A 25,324-nucleotide genomic window follows, 5' to 3' on the forward strand; every position below is an offset into this window, starting at 1 on the left:
ATTAAAGGGAGTCACGGGGCTGAGTTGAGTATGGTTGCCGTTACGAAAGAGATAGTGCTAGAAAAGTTAAAAAGTCTTAAAATTGATAAATCTCCTGGCCCCGATGGGATACACCCTAGAGTTCTGAGAGAGGTGGCTGAGGAAATAGCAGAGGCATTGGTTGAGATCTTTCAAGAGTCATTGGAGTCAGGAAAGGTCCCGGATGATTGGAAGATGGCTGTTGTAACCCCCTTGTTCAAGAAAGGATCAAGACAAAAGATGGAAAATTATAGGCCAATCAGCTTAACCTCGGGTTTTTTTAGATTAGATTAGATTACTTACAGTGTGGAAACAGGCCCTTCGGCCCAACAAGTCCACACCGACCCGCCGAAGCGCAACCCACCCATACCCCTACATTTACCCCTTACCTAACACTACGGGCAATTTAGCATGGCCAATTCACCTGATCCGCACATCTTTGGACTGTGGGAGGAAACCGGAGCACCCGGAGGAAACCCACGCAGACACGGGGAGAACGTGCAAACTCCACACAGTCAGTCGCCTGAGGCGGGAATTGAACCCAGGTCCCTGGCGCTGTGAGGCAGCAGTGCTAACCACTGTGCCACCGTGGGTTGTTGGTAAAATTCTAGAATCCATCATTAAGGATGAGGTTTCTAAATTCTTGGAAGAGCAGAGTCTGATTAGAACAAGTCAACATGATTTTGGTAAGGGGAGGTCATGCCTGATAAACCTGTTGGAATTTTTTGAAGAGATAACAAATAGGTTAGACCAGGGAAACCCAGTGGATGTGGTCTACCTAGACTTTCAAAAGGCCTTTGATAAGGTGCCACACGGGAGGCTGCTGAGGAAGGTGAGGGCCCATGGTGTTCGAGGTGAGCTGCTGGGATGGATTGAGGATTGGCTGTTTAACAGAAGGCAGAGAGTTGGGATAAAAGGTTCTTTTTCAGAATGGCAGCCGGTGACGAGCGGTGTCCCGCAGGGTTCAGTGTTGGGGCCACAGCTATTCGCATTATATATTAATGATTTGGATGAGGGGACTGGGGGCATTCTAGCGAAGTTTGCCGATGATACGAAGTTAGGTGGACAGGCAGGTAGTACTGAGGAAGTGGGGAGGCTACAGAAGGATCTAGACAGGTTGGGAGAGTGGTCCAGGAAATGGCTGATGGAATTTAACGTGAGCAAGTGCGAGGTCTTGCACTTTGGCAAAAAGAATAAAAGCATAGACTACTTTCTAAATGGTGAGAAAATTAGTAAAGCCAAAGTACAAAGGGATCTGGGAGCGCTAGTCGAGGATTCTCTAAAGGTAAACATGCAGGTTGAGTCCGTGATTAAGAAAGCGAATGCAATGTTGTCTCTTATCTCAAGAGGGTTGGAATATAAAAACAGAGTTGTGCTACTGAGACTTTATAAAGCTCTGGTTAGGCCCCATTTGGAGTACTGTGTCCAGTTTTGGTCCCCACACCTCAGGAAGGACATACTGGCACTGGAACGCGTCCAGCGGAGATTCACACGGATGATCCCTGGAATGGCAGGTCTAACATATGAGGAACGGCTGAGGATCCTGAGATTGTATTCGTTGGAGTTTAGAAGATTGAGGGGAGACTTAATAGAGACGTACAAGATAATACATGGCTTGGAAAGGGTGGACGCTAGGAAATTGTTTCCGTTAGGCGAGGAGACTAGGACCCATGGACACAGCCTTAGAATTAGAGGGGGTCAATTCAGAACAGAAATGTGGAGACATTTCTTCAGCCAGAGAGTGGTGAGCCTGTGGAATTCATTGCCACAGAGTGCAGTGGAGGCGGGACACTAAATGTCTTCAAGGCCGAGATTGATAGATTCTTGTTGTCTCGAGGAATTAAGGGCTACGGGGAGAAGGCTGGTAAGTGGAGTTGAAATGCCCATCAGCCATGATTGAATGGCGGAGTGGACTCGATGGGCCGAATGGCCTTACTTCCACTCCTATGTCTTATGGTCTTATGGTCTTATAGAGGTACAATGTATAGAATTCATCACAACTTTGGTTGTGAATTCATTGCTCCGTTTCTTCAAAAAGTCCCTCCATCAAGTTTGCCTCACTTGCTCCTTCTTGGTAACAATTATACTAAATCACACATTCTCCTTCCCCTTTTAACTTTTCATAGGGTTTCAAACTCCGCGGAATGTCATTACTCCCCTGCCATTTCCCACATTGTGCAACCTAGGCTTTTAAAATTTGAATTTGCATTTTCTAGTTACGACTTAATAATTTACCTCATTCTCTCCTTGATATTTTCAACCCAGGTGCTACCAGGTTTTGCAAAAGATTTGCTAAATATGTTGGGCTATATTTCCTGGAGGCTTCATTACCCAATTTCCTGCCTCCAAAACACGAATAATCAGTCAAATGGTCTTTTTTTTCTCCTCATCTCTAATGTTTTTTCAACTCAAGTATTTAAAAGAAAATGAAAACACCCCAGATATATTCTTCGAACTGCTCAGGGCAGGAGATTAAGACTGAATTTCAGAGAAGTCCAGGACAGACCTAGGGGATGGGCAAGCTCATTTCTCAACCTTGAAACAGGGTAACTTACATGTTACACACACACACGCACACCTTGTTTCCACCAATACTGGATCACCCACTTATAGGGGGAGAGAAAGGAGAGACAGAAAGATCCACTCTTCCATTTGGATCTCTTACTGATGCTGAATGTCTTGTTATGTCTGGACATACAAAAGCATCGAGAGACAATAAAATTATTCTGTTCTGAAAGTGAAAAAAATATGATCCCTTTAGTATAAAATCAAGGCAAGCAGATTTCCTCCTGATAAAGATTGCTAAGCCTTTCACATAGATTTACCTACAGATTCTGGGTTTGATGTTTTGGTAACATGTGGTGAATAGCTTGATGTTTGATCTCCACTAGAATCAACACGTAACAAGCAAATAATCGCTCTAATCCACCAGATAAAATCTATTTAGATTGGATTGAACATTCACTTTGAGAAGGGTGATAGCTCTGAAACAGCAAATAGAAAGATAGGGTCAATTTTTCCATAATGTTTTACTTTCAGCATGAATAGTGCTCCTGTGATACTTCTTCTGCTATCCCTTCTTGTTATGTCTACCACTATATAATCACAGAGATAATGATCAGGACACCAACTTCAGGCATTCAACAGGCCTAGGTTCCCCTTTGAAAACCTAAAAACACCTCCACTGTGCTCCAAAGCACCATCAGATCTCAAGAGAACATTAAAGGCCCATCCATTTATCTCAGAGCAGCTGCTATTAAATACCTCTCCTTGTCTCCGATATCAGTGTAGAGTATCTGGTAGACCCTTAATGTAATAAAACGGTGTGTGCATGTGAGCGTATACGTGTGTATGCATGCATGTATGTGTGTATGCGTGTGGGCATGCATGTTTCGCGTGTAGAATAGAATAGCAATTCATTATTACATGTATTTTTATTTAAAAAGTGAAATGTTTTATAAGGGACATTACCACAGTGCCTGAATTAATGATAAAAACCATAAATAAGCAAAAGAAAAGTTAAAGTTCATCACAATTCAATTGACAGCTCTTGGATTGATAGTACACTGGGAAACCAGGCCAGAACGCAAGGCCAGGCTTAGACTGCGACGTTTGACCAAGACCATCCCACCATGCTAAACCCTCTACACCGGGATTAGACCTCTATTGCTGGCCATTGGAAGACCCGTAAGCTGCATTCAAAGCAAGGCCGAGATCTCCACACGGAAAGGTGAGACCACCACACCAGGCTGCTGGAATTCCCGGAAGCAGCCAAAGACAACCGCCAAGCCAGGGCAAGGACAGCACTCCAGGCTGAGAATGCCCCTCCTGGACAGGACTGGCACACCTGAAGACTGCCACACAGGGAGAGCACCCTGTCAAGTGCCAGGCCTATATCACCATTCTGGGCCATTGGAAGCCACCTCGTCGCTGGGCTTGGGTCAGGAGAAGATACCTTTCACTGAGGTCATTAAAAGAAGGTACTATAATAAGCAGAAACATTTTAAAAAAGTTATAGAAAGAAAAAAAAATTAAAGCAGATGGATTAGATGAGCTTCTGGGCTGAAGAGCCTGCACGTTGCCCTGCAACTCCGCCTCCATCTTGTGTGCAGAGATGTCTTCCTTTTATTGCATTCTGCCTGGCTTGGGGTACCAGTGAGAGAATGCCAAGGACTTTGAGATTTATTCAGTAGGAGGCATTTTCTTCAGAAAAGAAATGTCACACAGTCCTGGGATTGTCTGCACAAGCAACTTAGTTCTATCCCCACAGCTCTGCAATTCTTTTCCTCTTCAGTCCCTCATCCAATTCCTTTTACTAACTTATGATTGGATGGATCTTCCTCACCACACTTTCAAATCAGGCAATCTAGCTGGTAATCAGTCACTGTATGAAAATGCTTTTCCACATGTTGTGTTTTCTTTGCCAAAACATAGGAAGTTTCTCTGATTCTCAACCTTTCCAGGTGTGGGAGCCATTCTTCCCCATCCAGAGCCCTCATGATTTTGAAGGCCTCCAGCAAATCTTCTCTCAGGATAACCTCAGTGTGTCAGCATTGGCTCAGTGAACCTCTCCCCTCTTAATCACAAGGTTCAAGGTATTAGTCCCACTCCAGGGCTTCAGCACAAAGGCAGGACTGACATTCCAGTGCATTACTGTCACGGATGGCAACAGATGGATTCTTACACTGAGGCATCTTCTGCCTCAAGGAGAAATATAAAAAGATCCCGTGGCACTGACTGAACAAAGTGCAGGGGAGGTCCCTTGGTGCCCAGGTCAATATTTCTTCCTCAGTCAATATGATGAAATCATCATATGAGCCTTGTCATAGTTGCTGTTTGAGAGAGTTTGCAACACTCACATCGATTGTGTCAATGCTATATCAATGGCAGCACTAGAAAAACAAATAGTATTACATAGATTGTAAAGCATCTTGAGGTCTGAGTCAGGAACTAGAGGATGCAAATTTTGTATGATTAGCAAAAAGAATAAAAAGGTGACATGAGCTCAACTATTTTACAATAAATGGCAGGTTCCAGTTCGGAGGAAGGGTCACTTGACCCAAAACATTAAAGTCTGATCTCTTGAACAGTGTTGCCAGATCTGCTGAGATTTTCTGCTTCTGATTTATAGCATCCATAGTTCTTTCGTTTTTTATTTACTATGCCCATCTGATTGAAAGTGGTTACAGAAGGAAATTGAATAAGAAAAACACACCATTTAAATGCATACTTTTCTTTCTCAGATCTAATCACATAGCCAAAGACCCTCATCCCATAGATCACTCTCATAAATCCTTTTCTGCATCCTCTCTAAAATACACAACTTCCTCAACGGTGGTACCCAACTCACATTGTTTGGTGTTTGATTGTAGTTTGATTGTATAGTGCCTGTTGACTGATCACTGTGCTGTGTGCTCGGAGTCAAGTCGGAGTATGTGGTTAGGGAAAGCAAGCAACATGCATCAGACTGGGATAATTTGAAAGCAGTGTAAGAAAGCTCCTGGTCCTGATGAGAATCATCTCTGCTTATCTCTCAGGCACAAAACATAAGAGCCACGATTGGTCACAATGATCTTGTAGAAATTGAACCTATGCTTTATCTTTTTATGTTAAATAAATGTCTTAAGACACAAAAGGAAAAGGTGCTCCAATCTAGATCCCACGCATTTCTCGGCTGGAAGGGATCTGCTCCTAAACTGCCGTGCTGACCCATCTGATTTCTTTTCCGCTTGCTTTGCCTCAGATCTGCACTCGGCACGTTCTGACAGAACATTTGCCTATGTAACAACATTTCAAAGTAATTAATTTTGAATGAAGTGTTTTGGCACATTTGAGAAATGTGATAAGAGCAAGTGTTTCTTCGTTTTCTTTTCATTGGAAGCCGTCAAAATATCGTGCAGGAATGGAAGAGTCGGTTTAATGCACATTCTCCCTTTTTCCATAAGCAGTGAAGATGCCAGTGTTCAACAGACTCTCACAACCTTTGATGACATGCACTGTCATCACAAAATATAAGATCCACTTTTAAATGATTCAAACTAAAGGATTTCCCAACTATTGAAGGTTTAAGGTGTTCACCCCTTAACCATACAGGCTAAGTACCATTTCAGATCAACAGGATTCAAGAAGATAAACTAGTGGGAAATCAAAGCATCAATTGTCTTAAAACATTTGTCATCAACATTTGATTAAATACATTAGTTCAGTTGTGTTTTGAGAGAATCAATAATCTCTGCTGTGCAATAGGTTTACAAGAAGAATTCAACAACTTGCTACACCTCTCTGAAATACTCCAAAAAACTTCACACATAAGGTAATGGTTGTGAAAGGGTTAAAGTTTGGAGATTACTTTAAGTTCCACCTCATCTCGTTATGTCATACAGATTGGAGCAAGGCAGAGCATCTCAGGATCTCACAAAGTGCAGACTTGTATCTCCTCATAGACTTTGCAACATGTTAATCTAACTAACATAACTTGTACCTGATCGCTATCACACAATAAACTACATCTTGTTAACATAAGAGCTTATTCTTGTTCAGAAACATCAGTGGTTGCTCCTCTAACAATCTTTACTGACTAGGCTCTTAGACTTACTCCAGGGAAGACAAAAAAGGAACAATGGTATCATTCTATTGACAAATGCCACAATACTGAATTGCACTGAAACACTTTCTTGCCATTCAAATAAACCATTTGTCCACTTCTCAAACAATAATAAAGAATATATTAAGCTGGAGAGAGTTCAGAAGAGATTCACCTGGATGTTGCTGGGTATGGAAGGTTTGAGTTATAAAGAACGACTAGATATGCTGAGACATTTTTCACCGGAGCGTAGAAGGTTGAAAGGTGACCTTATACAGGTGTATAAAATCATGAGACGATATGGATAGGTTAATGGTAGTTATCTTTCCCTTAGGATGTGGGATTTCAAGATGAGGGAGCACATTTTAAAGGTGAGAGGAGGGGAGATTTAAAAACAAATTAAAAGGCAAATGTTTTTACACAGAGGGTGGTTCGTGTGTGGAATGAACTTCCTGGGGAAGTGGTGGATGTGATGACAGTTACAATGTTTAAAAGAAATTTGGATCGGGACATGAATAGGAAAGGTTTGGAGGGATATGGGCCAGGAGCAGGCAGTGGGACTAGTTTAGTTTGGGATTATGTTTGGCATGGACTGGTTGGACTAAAGGGTCAGTTTCTGTGTTGTCTAACTATGAATAATTGGTTGACCTACCTTTTCTGATGTTGTTTGGGGGATATTTTTGGTGAGGGAACTGAGGAGATACCTTCCTTCAAATGGCATCATGAAGACCCGACAAAGGTTGGGAAGATGGACAAGATGCTCAGTTTACTGACTCATGTGAAGGGCTTCATCTAATGCTGTGTTCCTTCAGTTCTACACTGCAGTGCCCACCTAGAGCTTGAGCTTAAATCCTGCGAGATCTTCAAAACCACAACCTCGAACTTAATGATAAGAGTCTGTACTAACTGAGCAAAGCTGACAACCATGAAAACACAATTTGCTCCCTTAAAACAGTAGCATTTGAATCTCTGGTATCAAAATATTACTTTATAGATCAAAGCATCACTTTTGTAGCATGAAATAGTTGGGCAAAGGACACAACAAAATACTTAGTCCATAGGATCAAAGAGCCACATCAAAAGATCAAGTCACACCTAAACTATTCCCTGTGTCTTATTTATAATGTATAAGATAACAGGTAGCTTCAAGGGAACTCTAAGAATGTAACTCAATCAAGGGGTCGAGAAGATGTCACTCTAAGGTCATAGCCAGAGGGGCTTAAAGACGTCATCCTGATCGTTTGATTGAATTACAGCATTTAAGTCCCTCATTTGTGGCTTATTTTGCCCAGAATAATGGACAGTTGACATGATAAATTGGATTTTGATCAAGGCTTTCAGTCACTTCAGTAGTTTATAAATGTCACTGGAAGCCTGCAATGCAATGACAACCTTGAACTGTCTCATTATCATCACACTCTTGATTAAATGTTAACTCTGAGTTATATTTTTTCATGCTTATCATTGCTGAACTATAATATATGGAATACCAGATAAGCTGGGTAAGTTTTACAAAGCTGCAACAAGATCAATGAGTTCTGCAGATATCAAAAATTGAAAGACAAGAACTGGTGGGGCTAATGGACTTCACTTTAAAGTTCTGGAGATCTGGGGCTTAGGCATATACCCCTATTATGGTTCATAATTTGTATAACTAATAATTCAAGTCATATGTCTAATGTTACATCCAGAATTGGGCCAGGTTGTGTTAAGTCAACCAATGCTGATAATTCATAACTTTGGTTTTTGCTCACACTGCAAATAAAAATCTCTCCTAGCGCCCATAAATCATTATAGAGGTTCGGATTTACATTGCAATGGGAAGTGAACCTATCACAAACAGAGAACAAACTACATTAGACATCTCTGTACTGGTTCTAGATAAAATCAGATAAATAAGATACATAGCAAACCAATGCAAATATAACACATAGTAATTAGCAGATTTAACAATTGTGTTCCACATTTACAAACTGATGAGAAAAAGCATATTTTTTTTCAGGAGCACCTCACTTTTTGAATAAACAGCTGCAGATTCCACATTAGAGAAAACAGACAATAGGTGCAGGAGTAGGCCATTCTGCCCTTCCAGCCTGCACCACCATTCATTATGATCATGGCTGATCATCCTCAATCAGTATCCTGTTCCTGCCTTATCTCCATAACCCTTGATTCCACTATCCTTGAGAGCTCTACCAACTCTTTCTTAAACAAATCCAGAGACTGGGCCTCCACTGCCCTCTGGGGCAAAATAGATTTTTGAACCAACAAGAAAACCAAAATCTGAAAGTTGCAGCAGGCAGGTCTTGGCTATGATTGACAAGGCCAAAGACAAGGAGCCTTCCTATTGCCAAAAGCTGGATGCAAGATTTTCAGGCAAGAAATAGGAGTACACAGTTCCTCCATCTTTACAGATCCCATCTCAATAGGAGTTGGTCAACTTTGTTCACAGCTGCAAAACAGTTCATCTGCAAAATTGTTTTTTTAAAACAGAAATTAACTTACTCAGCATAGAAAAAGTAGATGACATTTTCAGAGAACCAGGCTGACTGTCTCCCTAAAATCCTGCATTGATGTAATCAAATCAGGGTCATTGCAAATGGGTAACTAAGGATAGCAGCCAGCTCACAAATCTTATTCCACAGCCCACATTATTACTGACAAATGCAATATCTCTGTCAGTTTTTTTTAAGATGTCAGGGAAATAACAGTACCTGCATGCTGCTACATTAAGTACATTACAAAGTGCTAGATGAATCAATTGTATCCTTGGAACAATTAACGCTGGACTCAATTGGCCTGAGAACCTGGCTCACTGTTAGACTTATGAATATGAAGCAAAACCATAATAGTACTCAGTAAGATCCAAATTCCAAGCCCACTCTTTGCTGAGAGAGCAATTGAGATGCTATAATCATGGCAAGAGGTGATCAAAGAGAGGCTGGGAACCAGGATTCCAGCTTGCACTTGCTATCTAGCAACCCCTACAGGCAAAGTACATGTGTGGTCAACAGGAAAGGAGATGAATGGGCTCAATGATGATGCTCACCATTATGCACCATCTTCAGGTACTCACTGACTCATCTGTTGGTGATGAGGAGGCACTGAGAACAAGGGGGAAATAGAGCGAGTCCCACCCTGTGGAAAAGTCACCCAGTCACAACTATCCTGCAGTTCATTCATTTCTGAGACTCTCATCTGTTCAGTCTTTAACCTTGAGACCTGACTACTGGCATCCAACCTCGAAGCCTCCATAAACCTGAGCACATCCAAAGTCTATCTTACACCAATTCCCTTTTTCCCATCACCCCTGTGATCACTAACCTATACTGACCCCACTATCTAGCAGTGTCTAGACTTTTAATATTCTCATCTTCTTAACAAATCAATCTTACCCCTTACCACTATGAATGGAACCTCCTCCAGCCCTACAATGTTCTGAGATTTATGCTTTTCTCCAATTCTGGCATCTTGACTGTCTCAGATTTTCATCACATTTACACTGAATGCCACGTCTTCAGCTACCATGGCCCTAAATTCTGGAATTTCCCCAGTATAGCCCTCTGCCTTATTCATTCCCTTTAGGACAGCCTTAAAACCTGCTTACTTTATTCAGCTTTTGATCACCAGCCATTTGTTCTTTGTGTTTTGGTTTCAAATCGTGCCCAATTCTCCTCTTTTAAACTAGGATATAGGTGTTAGGTAAGTGCATGTTATTGTTGTCAGATGTCAATGACCTTGGCAGAGCTGATGGGGGAAAGTTTGTGATAGTAAATATTTTGCCTCATTAATTCTTATGGATTTTGAAACAGAATGCTGATGGGAAGCATTAAGAATACTGAGTTTTGTGATATGACCCTTTGGGCCTGCACTAAGTAATTCAACAATGTGCAACTTTTAATGAGAATGCTTGAGAGAGAGAGGGAGAGAGAGGGCGTATAAAAGAGAGCGCATGACAGAAGTAGCGCAAGATTTGGCTACAAAGATAGATTTTCTGCTGATGGGTTGGGAGGGGGGCTGAGCTAGGCATCAGTTTTCTAAAGAGTAAGCCTGAGGGGCATTGTAACAACAAAAGACACCAGCAAAATATATACTTTCCATATTAGTAATTAGGCACCTGGATTGAGGTTCTGCCTACAGGTAAGATTTACAGGTGGGTTAACTACTTTCAGGAGTTCTTGCATTTTTCCTTAATTTCTACAATCTATAGCAGGAATTGCTAACCTCAAGGTCTGTCAACATGTGGACAATTTTTTTTCACACATTGCAGCTCATTCTTAATCTGAAGAGCTTCACCAAGCATATATATAATTGCAGGCTCTGTAGAAAGTGGATACTGACTGGAAGCCATCAACAACATTTGGACAGGAAGTTTTAGTAAATCAGAGCCATAGAAGGGCAAAGAGTTAGTCCGAGCAACTCAGGTTGGGACAGTAAAGCTAGGATTTCTACACAAACTGCAGTTCTCCTCTGGGGACAGGGTGATGTCAGCAGTTAAACCAGATGAATTGCCACAGGGCCCGCTCTACTTCCTGCCCCCTCAAATCCACACAGCACACGTTGGCCTCAATTTCTTCCACCAATCTCGAGCAGATGCAGGTATGCGCTGGGTTCTCTACATTCAGGCAGCTGTAACCAACACCCCATGATACAAGAGATTGATCACTTCCTTAAAAAGGGCAATTAATGTGTTACAGCGAGACTTAACAAATCTTCCCTTTATAGAGAGGTTAAAAAGTGTTAAACACTGGCAAACAGTAACACTGTCAACGTCTACTGGCAAAATTTCATTTGAAGGACTTGATGGAGCAGCTCCTTATTCCTCTTACTTGAGGTATCTGATCATTTGTTGATCAGTTTCATGTTGTGGTCACACCTTACTCACTACTGGGATAAAGACTGGGGTAATTTTAAATATTTCTTTTGATTCTTAAGATGCAAGCAGGACTGGCTTTGTTGGCTGGGATGATGGAATAACCTGCAACTCTCCTTTGAACCTGAAGAGCTCATGGACATTTAATCAGACAGTTCCCAAAGAAGCAAGTGCAGGGAAAAGATGCTGGAAAGTGTTTGGTGAGAATGTACCGATGGATGCAACTGTTGGTTCCAATTACAATCAATTGTTAATAAGAAGCTGGATTTTTAACAAGGGGATCAGTGAGAACTAAAACCAAGCCACAGTGACTATTGACCACAATGTGCATGTGCCCCTGTCAAATGAATCTTTTGGGTGGAATCTTACAGGGGTTTAACTGGCATGGGCAAGATGTAGCTAAACCAGGGCACAATTGCAGAAGGGCCCATCTTGACATGAGGAGCATTCCACAGAGGCCAAGTGTTGCCAAGTGACATGCTTGTTCAAGGCCTTGTTAACGGCCCAACTCACCTCGTCAATATTCGGACTCCTATCTTACCAATCTCACAAAAACGAGCTCGGTGTTGAGAAAGTCACAAGGAGGAAGCCAGAGCAGGCACTCAGCAGGCTCCACTCTCCACTCACTCAAATGACCTCCAGGCTGGAAACCAACATCACAGGGCATGATCCATGGGCACTGGCCACATGCAGCCCATGTTCATGGACATTGGCAATCAGCATGCTCCAGCCTCTAAAATCCCTCATTGCGCCACTCCAATCTTTATAGCACACTTCAATACTGCACCAGTAACTTTCACTGTAACATTGCCACAGGGGCACAGTGCACTCAGGGACATACACACAGCTCATGGACTGGAGCAGGCTGCATTGTGGGGCTCCTTGCTTGCTATCATGACACTTATCCACTCTGAGCCTACCCAAATGCTTATAGCATCCCATGTTTTTTTGCATACTCCCCCTCAGCCAGCAATACCAGGCTCAGATTACTGTTGCCTTGCCATACCATTTAGCACAGACACAAATGGGAAAGCTGGTCATAGTTGGTAGAAGAGCTCTGGCAAGTCCAGGAGGTAGCTTTCTCTCTGGGGTTCTGGGCGCATTATGTTAAGGGCAGCCTCCGATACCAGCCCAGACCCTGCTTGGGGCTGTCAGAGTCAGGATCCTCTGCTCATTAGGGCTGTGGAGCTGGGAATTGAGCAGCCCACCAGCCACTCGGTCTTCGAGTGCCCTACCAGGAGCTGCATTCCTCATGGAATGAGAAAGAGGAAAGTTTTATGGGAGATGAGAGGGGTTGGCACAGTTATTACTGTTGGTGCAGGAGGAGAGGTGTCCATCTCAGAGGTGAGTGTGTAGGCTGGACAGAGGGCACGTGGGGGAGTTGGTGTCGGGGAAATTGGGAAGGATGGGCGTGGATGGGGAAGATATTGCAGGCAACAGAGAGAGAGTGGTAGAGTGTTGGCCTTGGTGGGAGGTGGTACAAGAGCAGAGATACAGAGTGAGAGTTCATAAAAGTATACAGCAAAGAAAAGGCTATTCAGCCCAATATGTCGGCACCGACAATAACTACCACTAAAGGAACACTAAACCCAATTTCCTGCACTGGCCCCATATCCTTGAATGCTATGATATGTCAAGTACTCACCCAAATATTTTTAGCAGTGCATTCCAGATTCCCAGCACTCACTGAGTCAGAAAAAGGTGTCAGAGAGTAGATACTGACACTTATGTAGGTGGAATGGAGAAACTCATTGGCCATCTTTCCACAATGCTGGGCATTCTTGCAGACAGCAGAGGATACAATAACTTGGTTGAGGTGACATGAAACCAGGCTGGCATGGACTGGTGGACTGGCTTCCACTGCCCATATTAGGAAAAGAAGCTTGTGTCAGCACCACCCCATCCAGTGGGACCTCCAGGATGTAAAGCAGGATACCAATTTCACCCCCTGCCAAGAAGCAACTGCTTACAAATGATGGTGCAGGTGCAAAGGATGCTGGTTAATTCTGCGATATCTGCTGAGCAGGGAGAGGTTCTGGGAATAGCCTGTGGTAAGGGTGGGGTGGAAGTCAGACATTAGATGCACAACTGATGAGTTTGGTAAGATAAGGCGGGAGAACTCAGTCTCCAAAACAAAAAAAACTCTTAGCCAAAATTATTTAAGATTTGGCCCTCAGGTCTTTATGGAATTATTATTCACAAGTAAAAATTTCATAATAGGTAAAAGAAAAATAATAAGTTCATAGGTTTAATTGTATAATTGCATTTCATATAGGAAAAGAATGGTTTTCAGAGGGGACATAGAATGGTATGGAAGGGTTTCCTTAAAATCAAGGCATTTGAAAATCCCTGATCCATTAGAACTGTAGAATCTAAGTCCTGTATCACAGACCTATGATTTGTTAATTTACCTCACCCTTTTGAATTTGTACTAAAGTCACATTCACTTTGATTCACCCTGGTAGCTCTTAAAGGGGGCCAATAACACAATTATTTTCCACTAAAGTTTTGACAACCATCCATACGGAAATATAATACAGAAATACAATGAGGCATATGAACTACAAAGCTCCTTTTAGAGGCTTCACCAGTTCAGAACTGTGAGCTACTCATTCTGCATTGATATGTCATTAACTTCCTGCAGAGTGATCATGTTAATCCCCCCAAGAAAGAACATTTAGGTTAATATATTAGGTCAAACATGATATGCTTGATTTCACATTTTTATTGATTTTTTTTTAAAAAGGAGGTTTTTTTTATACATTCTCAACATTGAGCCCCATCTCTACCTCACTGTAGCAATGTGAACCTTTCCTATTTGTTATTATTCTGAAAGAGACTGATACCTTTGTACCTTCTGTGTTGAACATTACTTAATGTTAAAATGTAGAAAACCTTTATCACCGCGTCAAATTGTTTGAGACTGGAGTCTAAGTTGTAGCCGAGAAATATTCATGTTCTAGCCAGATGCTTCATACGAACAAAAATGGATCACTCGGCTTTTAAGGCATGTCCCCCCATTCAGAAATAACATGGTTGATTCGTTTTCTGTTTAATTTCCCACCTTTGATCCACATCTCTTTGTACACATAGAAAACAAAGTTCTGAATCTGGTCTCAAATGGTCAAAGCATCCCAACATTCACAGCTATTTAGGACAGATTTCAACTTCTGCTACGCATGGCTCCTCAACGTCCACCCATCAGAGGAATTCCCTTTCTGGAATTAGTAAAAAGTGAGGTCTGCAGATGCTGGAGATCAGAGCTGAAAATGTGTTGCTGGTTAAAGCACAGCAGGTTAGGCAGCATCCAAGGAACAGGAAATTCGGCGTTTTGGGCCAGAGCCCTTCATCAGGAATGAAGGGCTCTGGCCCGAAACGTCGAATTTCCTGTTCCTTGGATGCTGTCCTTTCTGGAATTATCCTATCAAATACATACGCACAAAATTACATTCATCCTTAATCCAGCCAGCTTCAACATGTATCAGATAAATGAAATGTTCCCAACCTTGTACATGCATTACTGTAGGAAAAAAAATTCAGGATGTAAACATCAACCTGCTCAGATCTTATAACACACCTCCGGATGCAGGTGGGAGTTGTACCTAGACCTCCAAACTCAGAGGCAAAAGCATTACCATTGCGCCACAACAGCCCTGAAGCACTGAAGGTTTCAGCCCTGCTTGTGTCACAGCACAAACTTTTCAGTAGAACACACTGACAGATTGCCCCACAGAGACTAATGCACAGAAAAGTTGGGAGGAGATCCATTTAATTTACCTTTTCAATTTTTGTGTCAAGCCAGTGTCCAATATTAATGATTAGAAATGATTAGTTCTGATTTGGGAAAATAAATATCTGCAAGATGCACTGCTCATTCAGAATAAGGATGGATGCAATAATTTGCAAAATTCTTTGTCATGAAATGGGCAAATATTGGGATAATATAGCATAAACCACGGTCAGGTTGAGCAAGACTGATACCTAGGCTAAAAGCAACTCAGGTAAAGTTGGGGAAAATAAGCCAGATTATCCATAGAAAAATCTAGAGCATCAACTGTCATCGATGGTAGTTAATGTGAAAATCGATGGTAATTGTGGAAAGTACATATCGGTCACTAATGTGTCAGTCAATTGTAATCAGCGCGTCCCTTTAGACTAGTTAGCTCAATGCACCCTCCCTAATGCAGTATTTGCTTATATACTTACAAAATATTTCAGCTTGTGGAGTGCAATGGAGAGTTGGGAACAATTCCAAGTCTGTAATCTATTAAATATCATTAACATTAAGAGAAAATATTGCACATTATATAAATTTCATCTAAACCCTGAACTTTGGTGGCTGACTCGGAATAACAGTGTCCAATTTTATGTAATCAGTGAATTTCAATGACCATCACTTGGAAGATACTATTTCAGGAAATTGATGCATTTCAGTCAGTGATAGCAAGAAGCCATCCAAGGCCAGGAATGGCACTAGTCTGATATGAAGGTTGCCTATCCTGTGGCGTGGCACATACTGTCCAAACAGCATGCCCTAATCCTCTATTTCCAGAATTCCTCTCTCTCATTTCCTACCTTCTCCACTGTGATGGTCCATTTCTCTGCAATTAACAACTGGAAGCAGAATTGTGCTGGACTTTGAGATTTAGATTAATTTTCCATTGTTAGTTCCACAGCATGTATGCTTGGACTTAGTAATTTGAGAAAAGGAGTCAAATAGAAGGACCAATTGGTTATTTTATAATTATGAAGGAGTTCAATATGCTGGAAGGAAATAGGATTCTTCTTAAATTTCCAGAGTTAGTGGCAGATTCATGATAAAGAAACCTAAAGTAAACAAACAATTAGCAGAAGAATGATTAACATATGGAACAAATTTCTAGAATTGGTAACCAAACAGGAAACATTAAGGATTTCAAACAAGTCCCTGATATCTAGCGGGATTTGTGGTTATAAATTTTTGTAATGCCAAGATATTCACAGGGTAGAGAAAGTAAATGAATGCGCAGGAAGTGGGCTGATGATCTTGCCTTGACTAAAATACATCACTACATTCACACAAACCCTGCAGTATAAAGTTGTACAGTATCGATTTTCCCAAAATACTTTGCCCAAATCAATAGGTCTATAAAAATCATTCTGTAGCAATGAGCCAAATTTGTTCTCATATTCATTTTTCACTACTATCTGTCAGGCAATAAGACTGTGGGGAAATACAGTATTATAACTGTGTCTTGTACGTGCTTGGGTGCAATAGAAATAAATAAGGTAAAGCACAGAGAAAGTAGAAGGAAAGACTGGCAGATAAAATGAAAGAGAATCTAAAAGATTTCTATAGTGTTGTGAAAGAAGGAACAGGGATGATAATGAATCTAATTAGGTGGTTTACAACTGAAGGATACTCCAGGCTGAGGCAATAAATGAGCAGTCGGTAACTGTCTTTACCAAGGAGGAAGCTTATGTACAAGGCATCGTGAAAGAGGAGGTACTTAAGACATTTGAAGAGCTTAAAATTGAGAACAAGAAAATAGACAACAACATAAGAATGAGGAGCAGGGTTGGGCCATCAGCCTTTCAAGCTCCAACATTCAATAAGGTCATGGATGATCTTTTCGTGGACTCAGCCCTACTCACCTGCGTTTTCACTATATCCCTAAATTCCTTTAATTTGTCAAAACCTACGCTTTAAAAGCGATTACTGAAGTAGCGTCAACTACTTCCCTGAGCAAGGAATTCCATAGGTTAACAAGCCTTCTCAGTTCAATTCTAAACCTGCTCTCTCTAATCTTGAGGCCTTGCCCACTTGCCCTAGTCACGCCTACCAGTTTCTATAAGATTCCCCACCCCCCATTCTTCTGAATTCCAATGAATATAATGTTAATCTACTCAGTCTCTCCTCATAAGCCAACCCCCTCAACTCCAGAATCAACCTAGTGAACCTCCTCTGCACCCCCTCCAGTACCTATACATTCTTTCTTAAGTAATGAGACCAAATCTGCACACAGTACTCCAGGTGTGGCCTCACCAGCACCTTGTACAGCTGTAACATTACCTCTCTGTTTTTAAGCTCAACCCCTTTAGCAATGAAGGGCAACATTCCATTTGCCTTCCTATTACTTGCTGTACCTGCAAACCAACCTTCTGCGATTCATGCACAAGGGCAGCCAGGTCCCTCCACAAATCATTCTGCTGCGGCGTTTTACCATTTAAGTAATAACCTATTTTGCTGTTACTCCTATCAAAATGTAAGACTTCGCACTTACTAACATTGTATTCCACCCACCACACCTTTGCCCACTCACTCACTCAATATATTTAAGTTCTTCTGCAAAGTTTCACAGTCCTCTGTACACTTTGCTCTGCCACTCATCTTAGTGTCATCGGCAAATTTTGACACCATACACATGGTGTCTCTAACTCCAAATCGTCTATATAAATTGTAAGTAATTGTGGTCCTAACACCAGTCCCTGAGACACACCACTAGTCACTGATTGCCAGCCAGAATAGCACTCATTTATTCCCACACTTTGCTTCCGATCAGTCAACCAATCCTCTATCCACACTAATACTCTATCCCAACACAATGCATCCTTATCTTATGCAGCAGCCTCATATGCGGCACCTTGTCAAAGGCCTTTTGGAAATCTAGATACACCACATCCACTGAGTCTCTGTTGTCCACCTTGCTTGAAATGTCTTGATAGAATTCCAAAAGATTTGTGAAGCATGATCTGCTCTTCACGAATCCATGCTGCGTCTGCGCCAACGAGACAATTTCTATCTAGATGCCTTGCTATTTTTTTCCTTGATAATAGAGTCAAGAATTTTCCCCACTACAGGAGGTGAAGCTAACTGCTCTATAATTCCCCATGTTTTGTCTAATTCCCTTTTTAAACAGTGGCATTAAATTTGCTGTTTTCCAATCTGCTGGGACTGCCACAGAGTCCAACAAAGTTTGGAAAATTATCACCAGTTCATCTGCTGTTTCTCCCGCCATCTCTTTTAGTAGTCGGAGATGCATTCCATTAGGGTGAGGAGATTTACCTATCCTTAGTTCCACGAGCTTACTCAACACTAACTCATCCATAATAATAATTGTTTCTAGATCCTCACCTACCTTCATCACTTCCTGGTATGTTATTAGTGCCCTCCATTGTGAAGACTGATGCAAAGTACTTGTTCAATGCCTCAGCCATTTCATCATATCCCATGACTACTGCCCCTTCTCATCCTCTAAAGGACTAACATTTACTTTAGCCACCCTTCTTCATTTTATATATTTATAGAAACTTTTGCTATCTGTCTTTATATTCTGTGCTAGTCTTTTCATACTCTATCTTACTTTTCTTTCTAGATCTTTTTGTGGCTCTCTGTTAACATTTAAAGTTTTGTCTTTAGTAGCCGGGCCTGGCTGTACTTAAAGTTGACAAGGCATCAGGACGAATGACATGTTTCTGAGAATACAGAGGGAAGTATGGGTGGAAATTGTGGAAGTACTGGTCAAAGTTTTCCAATCCTAATCAGATAGCAGGATGGTGCGAAAAGGCTACGGATCTGCAATTTTTTTTCTTTTTAAGACATGAATTTAATGATAAACTCAGCAACTACAGGCAAATTGGTTTAACTTCAGCAGTGGGGTAGCTTTTAGATATGATCGTTCAAGAGAAAACCAATAGTAACTTAGTCATATGTGGTCAGTTAAGAAAAATCAGCACAGATTTGTTTAAGGCAAATCACATTTCAGTAACTTGTTTGAGCTTTCTGTTAAAGTAAAAGGGAGGGATGATGTTGGTAACATGATGTGGAGATGCTAATGTTTGACTGGGGTGGACAAAGCACATACACAAGTCTATGGGGTGAATTTACTTTGCAGATTTATATTTGCTGGTGCATTCCAGTTTGTTCAAAAAGCACACAATCTTGTAGGCAGTTAGTCCATGTGACATTTTATAAATTCCTACTTTGGAAATAGAACCAGTCTGACTCTAGTTGGAATATACAGGAACTCTAACCTCACACCTTTGATGCATTGTCTGAGCTGAGATGTCATAGGAATGTGACTTGAAGAAGTTCTGGGATTTACATATTAATGAATCGAAACCTGCATCCCCATTCCAAATGATTAAAGACATAAGAGCAATCTAGGTTTGTACAATAAATTGCATCAGTTGTATGATACTTTGATCTTTTACCATAAGTTCTGTGTCTGATGATCCTGCTCCACCAGCTACCTGACAAAGGAGCAGCGCTCCAAAAGCTTGTACTTCCAAATAAACCTGTTGGACTATAACCTGGTGTGGTGTGATTTTTAACATTGGTAACATGGTATTTGATAAAGATCTATAGATCAGGCTTGCAAACGAAACTTAGAGCTCTTGGAATTAAAGACAGTGCAGATGAAACTGACTAAGTGAAGGACATGGGCTGTGGATTTTTGGACCGACAGAAGGTTTAAATTGAGAATTTCGCAAAGTTCAGTGTTAGCACCTGCTTTTTTTTGATATATGTTAATGACCCAGACTAGCAGTCAAAATTTATGGATGACACAAAAATTGGAAGTATTATGAACACTGGCGTCAATTGTGAATGGTAAGGATAATAGTATTAAATTTCAAAAGTACAGAGACAGGCTGGAACAATCTGCAGACAAGTGGCTTATGGCATTTCATGCAGAGTTGCACAAAGCGATTCATTTTGGTGGTAGGAGCAAGGTAGGGTGAAGCAATGTGACTTAAAGGCTTCAATTCTAAACAGGATGCAGGAACAAAGTGACCTGGAGGTATTTGTGCATAAAACCTTGATGATAACAGGGCATGTTATGAAAGGGATTAATAATACATACAGGTTCCTGGGCTTTATAAACAAGGCCATTGATTACAAACAAAAAGAGGTCATGATTACCATGCTTCAACTGCAAGTAGTGTCCAGCTCTGAGTACTATAGTTGAGAAAGGAATTTTTAAAAATGTATTCATTCACAGGATGAAGGTCACCGGCTAAGCCAGCATTTATTGCACAGAGAGCAGTTAGGAATCAACCACATTGCTGTGTGTCTGGAGTCACACGTAGGCCAGGCCAGATAAAGGTGGCAGTTTCCTTCCCTAGAGGACATCAGTGGCCCAAGTGGAGTTTTCCGACAATGGACAATGGATTCATGGTCAACAATAGACTTTTAATTCCAGATTCAAATCTATGTTCCCATAACAGTATCTGGGTCTCTGCATTAACAGGCCAGGCCAGTGATAATACCAATAGGCCATCACCTCCCCAGAGGCAGTATGAAGGCATTAGAAATGGTAAAGAAAGAAAATCGTGAGATAGGTTCCCAGGTGAGGAACTTCAGTTTTGAGGCTAGAATGCAGAAGCTGGGCTGACCTCCTTGGAAAACAAAAAATTTAAGAGGAGAGTTTATGAAGAGTTTGGACTGACTAAACAGGAAGACAAGGTTGGCTGAAGATTGAGAATCAGATGACACTGATTTAAGTTGATTGGCAAAAGAAACAAAATAGCATAACTACAAAAACCTCTTCACAGTAACACACAGTGTCTTAGCGGTTGACACTGCTGCCTCACAGTGCCAGGGACTGTGTTTAACTCCAGCCTCAAGCAACTGTCTCTAAGGAGTCATAGAGATGTACAGCATGGAAACAGACCCTTCGGAGAAAGTGGTGGAGGCTAGTACAATTGTAACATTTAAAAGGCATCTGGGTGGGTATATGAATAGGAAGGGTTTGGACGGATATGGGCCGGGTGTTGCCAGGTGGGACTAGATTGGGCAGTGATACCTAGTTGGCATGGATGGGTTGGACCTAAGGGTCCGTTTCTGTGCTGTACATCTCGATGACTCTAGAGGATCAAGTGCCTGTTTCATAAGGAAAGTATAATGGCTGACTGACAACTGAACACCAGTTGCATTGTGGGCTTTATAGGTGGCAGAGGATACAGGGCACGATTCACATGGACTGTATGATAAGCAACCATTCGACTCTCACCCATTTACTCACCCCCATATGAAAATTGGCTATCATTCTGTATTCCACATTAAGCAAGAAGCATCGCAGCATACTATGCATCCAATTCATGAATCAGATCACTAAGTCTACCTTTCAAATTAAAATTATGCCTCCTCTAAACCTTGGCCAGTGAAATTTGGAATAAACTAATAAGGTTTTTCTTGTCAATAATCTCAAGCTTTCAGCAAATGATCCTGACACCCCATCATAAATCAGGTCGCGAGGGTGAAAATTGAGGCTAGCACAGAGGAACCAATTTTTTGTCAGCCTATATTCACATAACCAAAAAAACCCACTAATTTCACAAACAGCTGAAGGAAAAAAAAACTTTTAATTTTCCTTTATCCTGGTCTGGACTCAGGAATGAGCAAGGAAAGAGAAAATTTTGCTAAGCTGCAGACTCAACAGCAAAACAATATTACACAAGGTAATTTGGGCAAACATCATGGCTTTCAAGTTACACAGCAAGTAAGTATGCATTACATAGGGAGTAACAGATGGCTGGAAGTGTTTTATAAGGCTTTATAAATGGTATTTGAATGGGGAGGGTATGTAACAAGCTTGAACATGCTTCTAAACCTTACCACGACGGACTTATTCCTATTGCCGTCACTCAGTTTTCATTCAGAACACTAAGTTTGAGGTTGAAATCCATGGTTTCGGTTCATAGGGAACATAAGACATAATAGAGGGTGACATCTAATGCAGTACTGCTGGGAGATGTTCCCTTGTAAAAAAAATAACATTCTTTAAATGAGATGTTGGCCTGTGCACAGTTTGTTTAATCAAATGAATATTAAAGATCCCATGGGGCTTAGCATGTCATTCTGGCAAACATCTTTCCCTTAACAACATCATTGATTAAATTCCTCCATTTCTTGGGGAAGATGTATCTAAAGCATAGCTTACCATCTACTTGGCCTCTAACAGCAGTTACATTTGAACAATGGTAATGGCAAGACACCGTCATCATGTAAACACAAATATTACTGGAGAGAGATCACTCTTTTTATCATTGGGACCCATATTTCACTCGTTTTCCATGTGGTTAACAATTCTTACCAGTCTCCCGATGGAGTGCAAATCTTGGGAACTAAAAATATTTGACAAGATTATTCTGGCACTGAACCAATATTTGAATAGGGTCACAGATAAGAAAAAGAGAGTTAAATGAACAGTAACTTATTCTTTTTTATTTATATGTTCAGTTTGTAGAAATAATGGCTATCTGGAAAGGATTACAAGTCACCAGTCTAATTGAAGGGTATACTGACATGATAGATTTCATGAGCGAAGCTTGAGCAGTTTATAATCACGATCTGAAGTTGCAAGATTAGATTACTGCTTTGAAATCTCTCCAGGTGTCTGTTTGTTTCGTTCCCTCTCAGTGTTTGATGAGGTGCTTTTACTCAGCATTGATTTTGATTGTGATGCCAGCAGTGCTTGTCAGAACAGAAGCCAAGTGCAGCTGCACAGAAGCAAATTAGTGTTCATATCAAAGAGCATTCCAGGGAGGGGGCATTGCAAGAAAGTATGCTTTATTGTCTATCTCTTGTTGCACTGTGAAGGAATTGGTGGAACTCCTTGATTCAACAGTAGGGTTTTAATTTTTTTAAAAAAGTGTCTCACTAATGGTAAGTTAGTATCAGTCACACATACGACAATGCAGTTACATATAAATCAGACTAGGTAACGTCCCTAAAATTAAACAAGGAGCTGTGGATGCTGTAGATCTGAAACAAAACCAGAAACTGCCAGACAAACACAGCAGGCCTAACAGCATCTCTGGCAGCATCCAAGGAACAGGAGATTCGACGTTTCGGGCATAAGCCCTTCTTCAGGAATAAGGAAAGACCTCATTCCTGAAGAAGGGCTTATGCCCAAAACGTCGAATCTCCTGTTCCTTGGATGCTGCCTGACCTGCTGCGCTTTTCCAGCAACACATTTTCAGCTCTGATACTCCAGCATCTGCAGACCTCATTTTTTACTCGAAGATGATCCCAGACGTGGCTGACATCAAACTGACAACTTTTTACCAACACTAGTAAAAACCAAATTGAAATTCTCTAATTATCACAGTGAATGTTAATCTGGTGTTTCTTGGGTTACAGGTCAAGTTACTTAATCACTACATTACCAACACGAGGTTAAATTATTATGTTACTATCACTTTAAGAAATTATAAGCATTTAAGTATAAAGCCACAGTGTGGTTGTAGTAAAATATAATTATTTAAAGTATTACAAATAGGAGCTTCCAAAATAAAATTGGCATTTATATTCTTTCTGTACAATGCTTTAAACTAATTCTTCCTGTTAAAACTGTGAGGGTCCTGGAGAGTGCACAGAGGAGGTTTATCAGAATGGTTTCCGAATTGGGAACTTGATTGGAAAAGCCTTGGAGCAAAGATTTGATCAAGGTGGACAGATTTAGGACACATAGTAAGGACAAACTCTTCCCATTAACTGCAACAAGGGGTAAGAGGCATGGATGTTGATGAAGAGCAGGGGCTGTGCAAGGTGATGAGTGACCTCGATCTCACTGCCCACTAGGGTGGTGGAGTGAAGGCAATCAATAATTCCAAAAATAAACTGGATGGACATTGGAAGGTTATACACTTGCAGGACTCCAGGGCAGGAGAGGGAAAAAAGTGTGATTGACTGGATTGTTGAGTAAGAAGATAGCAGGACTTTCACAGCCGCACTGGCCTGTCCACAGTAACTCTGTGACATTATGGACTATATAGTGCGAATCCCTTCTGTTCCTTTCCATTTGTGAAAGGTCTGACTAGCAGCTCTGTCTTAGGGCAGTTATACTGTTTGCTCTCCATTGACCCAGCACCCTCCTCTTTCTAGTCGCAAAGCCTGCGCTCTTGTTGGGACTCACTGATGTCAACGGTGCCCGGATGCTCCATCTGGGTCGTTCCTGTGAGAGTCAGGAGAGTGGCCTGCCAGTAGGCTATTTGACTGCATGAGGCATCGCCGCTGCGCTGGGTCCTTTCGAGCTGGCACTTGTGTCCTTAGCCGGGATCCCCAGATCCCTGCTGGAGATTTGCAACGTGTTTCCCCCCAATGTCCCCACCCCCACCAGGACCCCCCCAAATCCAACGGAAAGGCCAGAGTAACGGAGCCTGGGCGTGGGAGGGAGTTGGAAATTGGAAGCTTTAAGCTCTGGCCGGTCATGTGCAATCCCATCTCGCCACTGAAACGCAAGGAAAAGGCGGGAACCTTTCCCTTTACGATCATTAGTGAATTCCCCATCGATGAATTTTAAGACGCGGGAGACCGATCGGCCCATCGCCCCTTCGTCTACTCCCTGTCCTCCAATGAATGTTTCCTGGTCTGAACTGTCGGTGAGAACAGATGATGGACAGAAGGAAGAGTGATATTTGGTGGGGAGTTGGAGGGGGGGGGGGAGAGGGTAGAAGGATTAGTGCAAGATGTTTTGATGCAGAATAGATAGAGTGTAGATTGACTTTCTTTCTCGGATGGACAACGCAAACAGACTGTGCTCACAAAGCATCGCGTCAGGGCTTTGCAAGTTTAGCCCAGCTGGTGTGTGACAGCATGGGCAGCGGTTAGTTCGTGCAGAGGGTGGGGTGGGGGGGCTAGGAATCAGCACAGACAGAGAGACAGACAGAGAGCGGCTCCCCCTGAGCGAGGCCGAAGCTTGGGACTACAGCTTGTACCTTTCACGGGGAATCAGAATCAAAACCATGGCTTTGTGAGCCTCAGTCAACAACTCCGTGTCGTTTCAGCAGAAGCTCTAATTCCCACCCCCCCCCCTTCAAAAACCGAAATGAGATTTAGATTCCACAGTGTACACCCTCCCCTCAAC

General features: G+C 41.7%; 1 protein-coding gene across 3 annotated transcripts in view; it reads right to left on the reverse strand.

The window, feature by feature from the left end:
- Positions 1-25,324, reverse strand: part of kremen1 (kringle containing transmembrane protein 1) — a 214,492-nt gene that overhangs the window by 187,889 nt on the left and 1,279 nt on the right. The window contains exon 1 of one of the 3 annotated variants that reach the window (XM_060843716.1): positions 24,374-24,427. The exons of the other annotated variants lie outside the window; for them this stretch is intronic. Within the exon in view, the coding sequence (XP_060699699.1) occupies positions 24,374-24,401 (28 nt within the window). The 5' untranslated portion in view covers positions 24,402-24,427. Of the gene's footprint in view, positions 1-24,373; positions 24,428-25,324 lie in introns of those variants that run through there. 3 annotated transcript variants of the gene reach the window in all.

This window comes from Hemiscyllium ocellatum, chromosome 24 (assembly GCF_020745735.1).
Source record: "Hemiscyllium ocellatum isolate sHemOce1 chromosome 24, sHemOce1.pat.X.cur, whole genome shotgun sequence".
NCBI lineage: Eukaryota > Metazoa > Chordata > Chondrichthyes > Orectolobiformes > Hemiscylliidae > Hemiscyllium > Hemiscyllium ocellatum.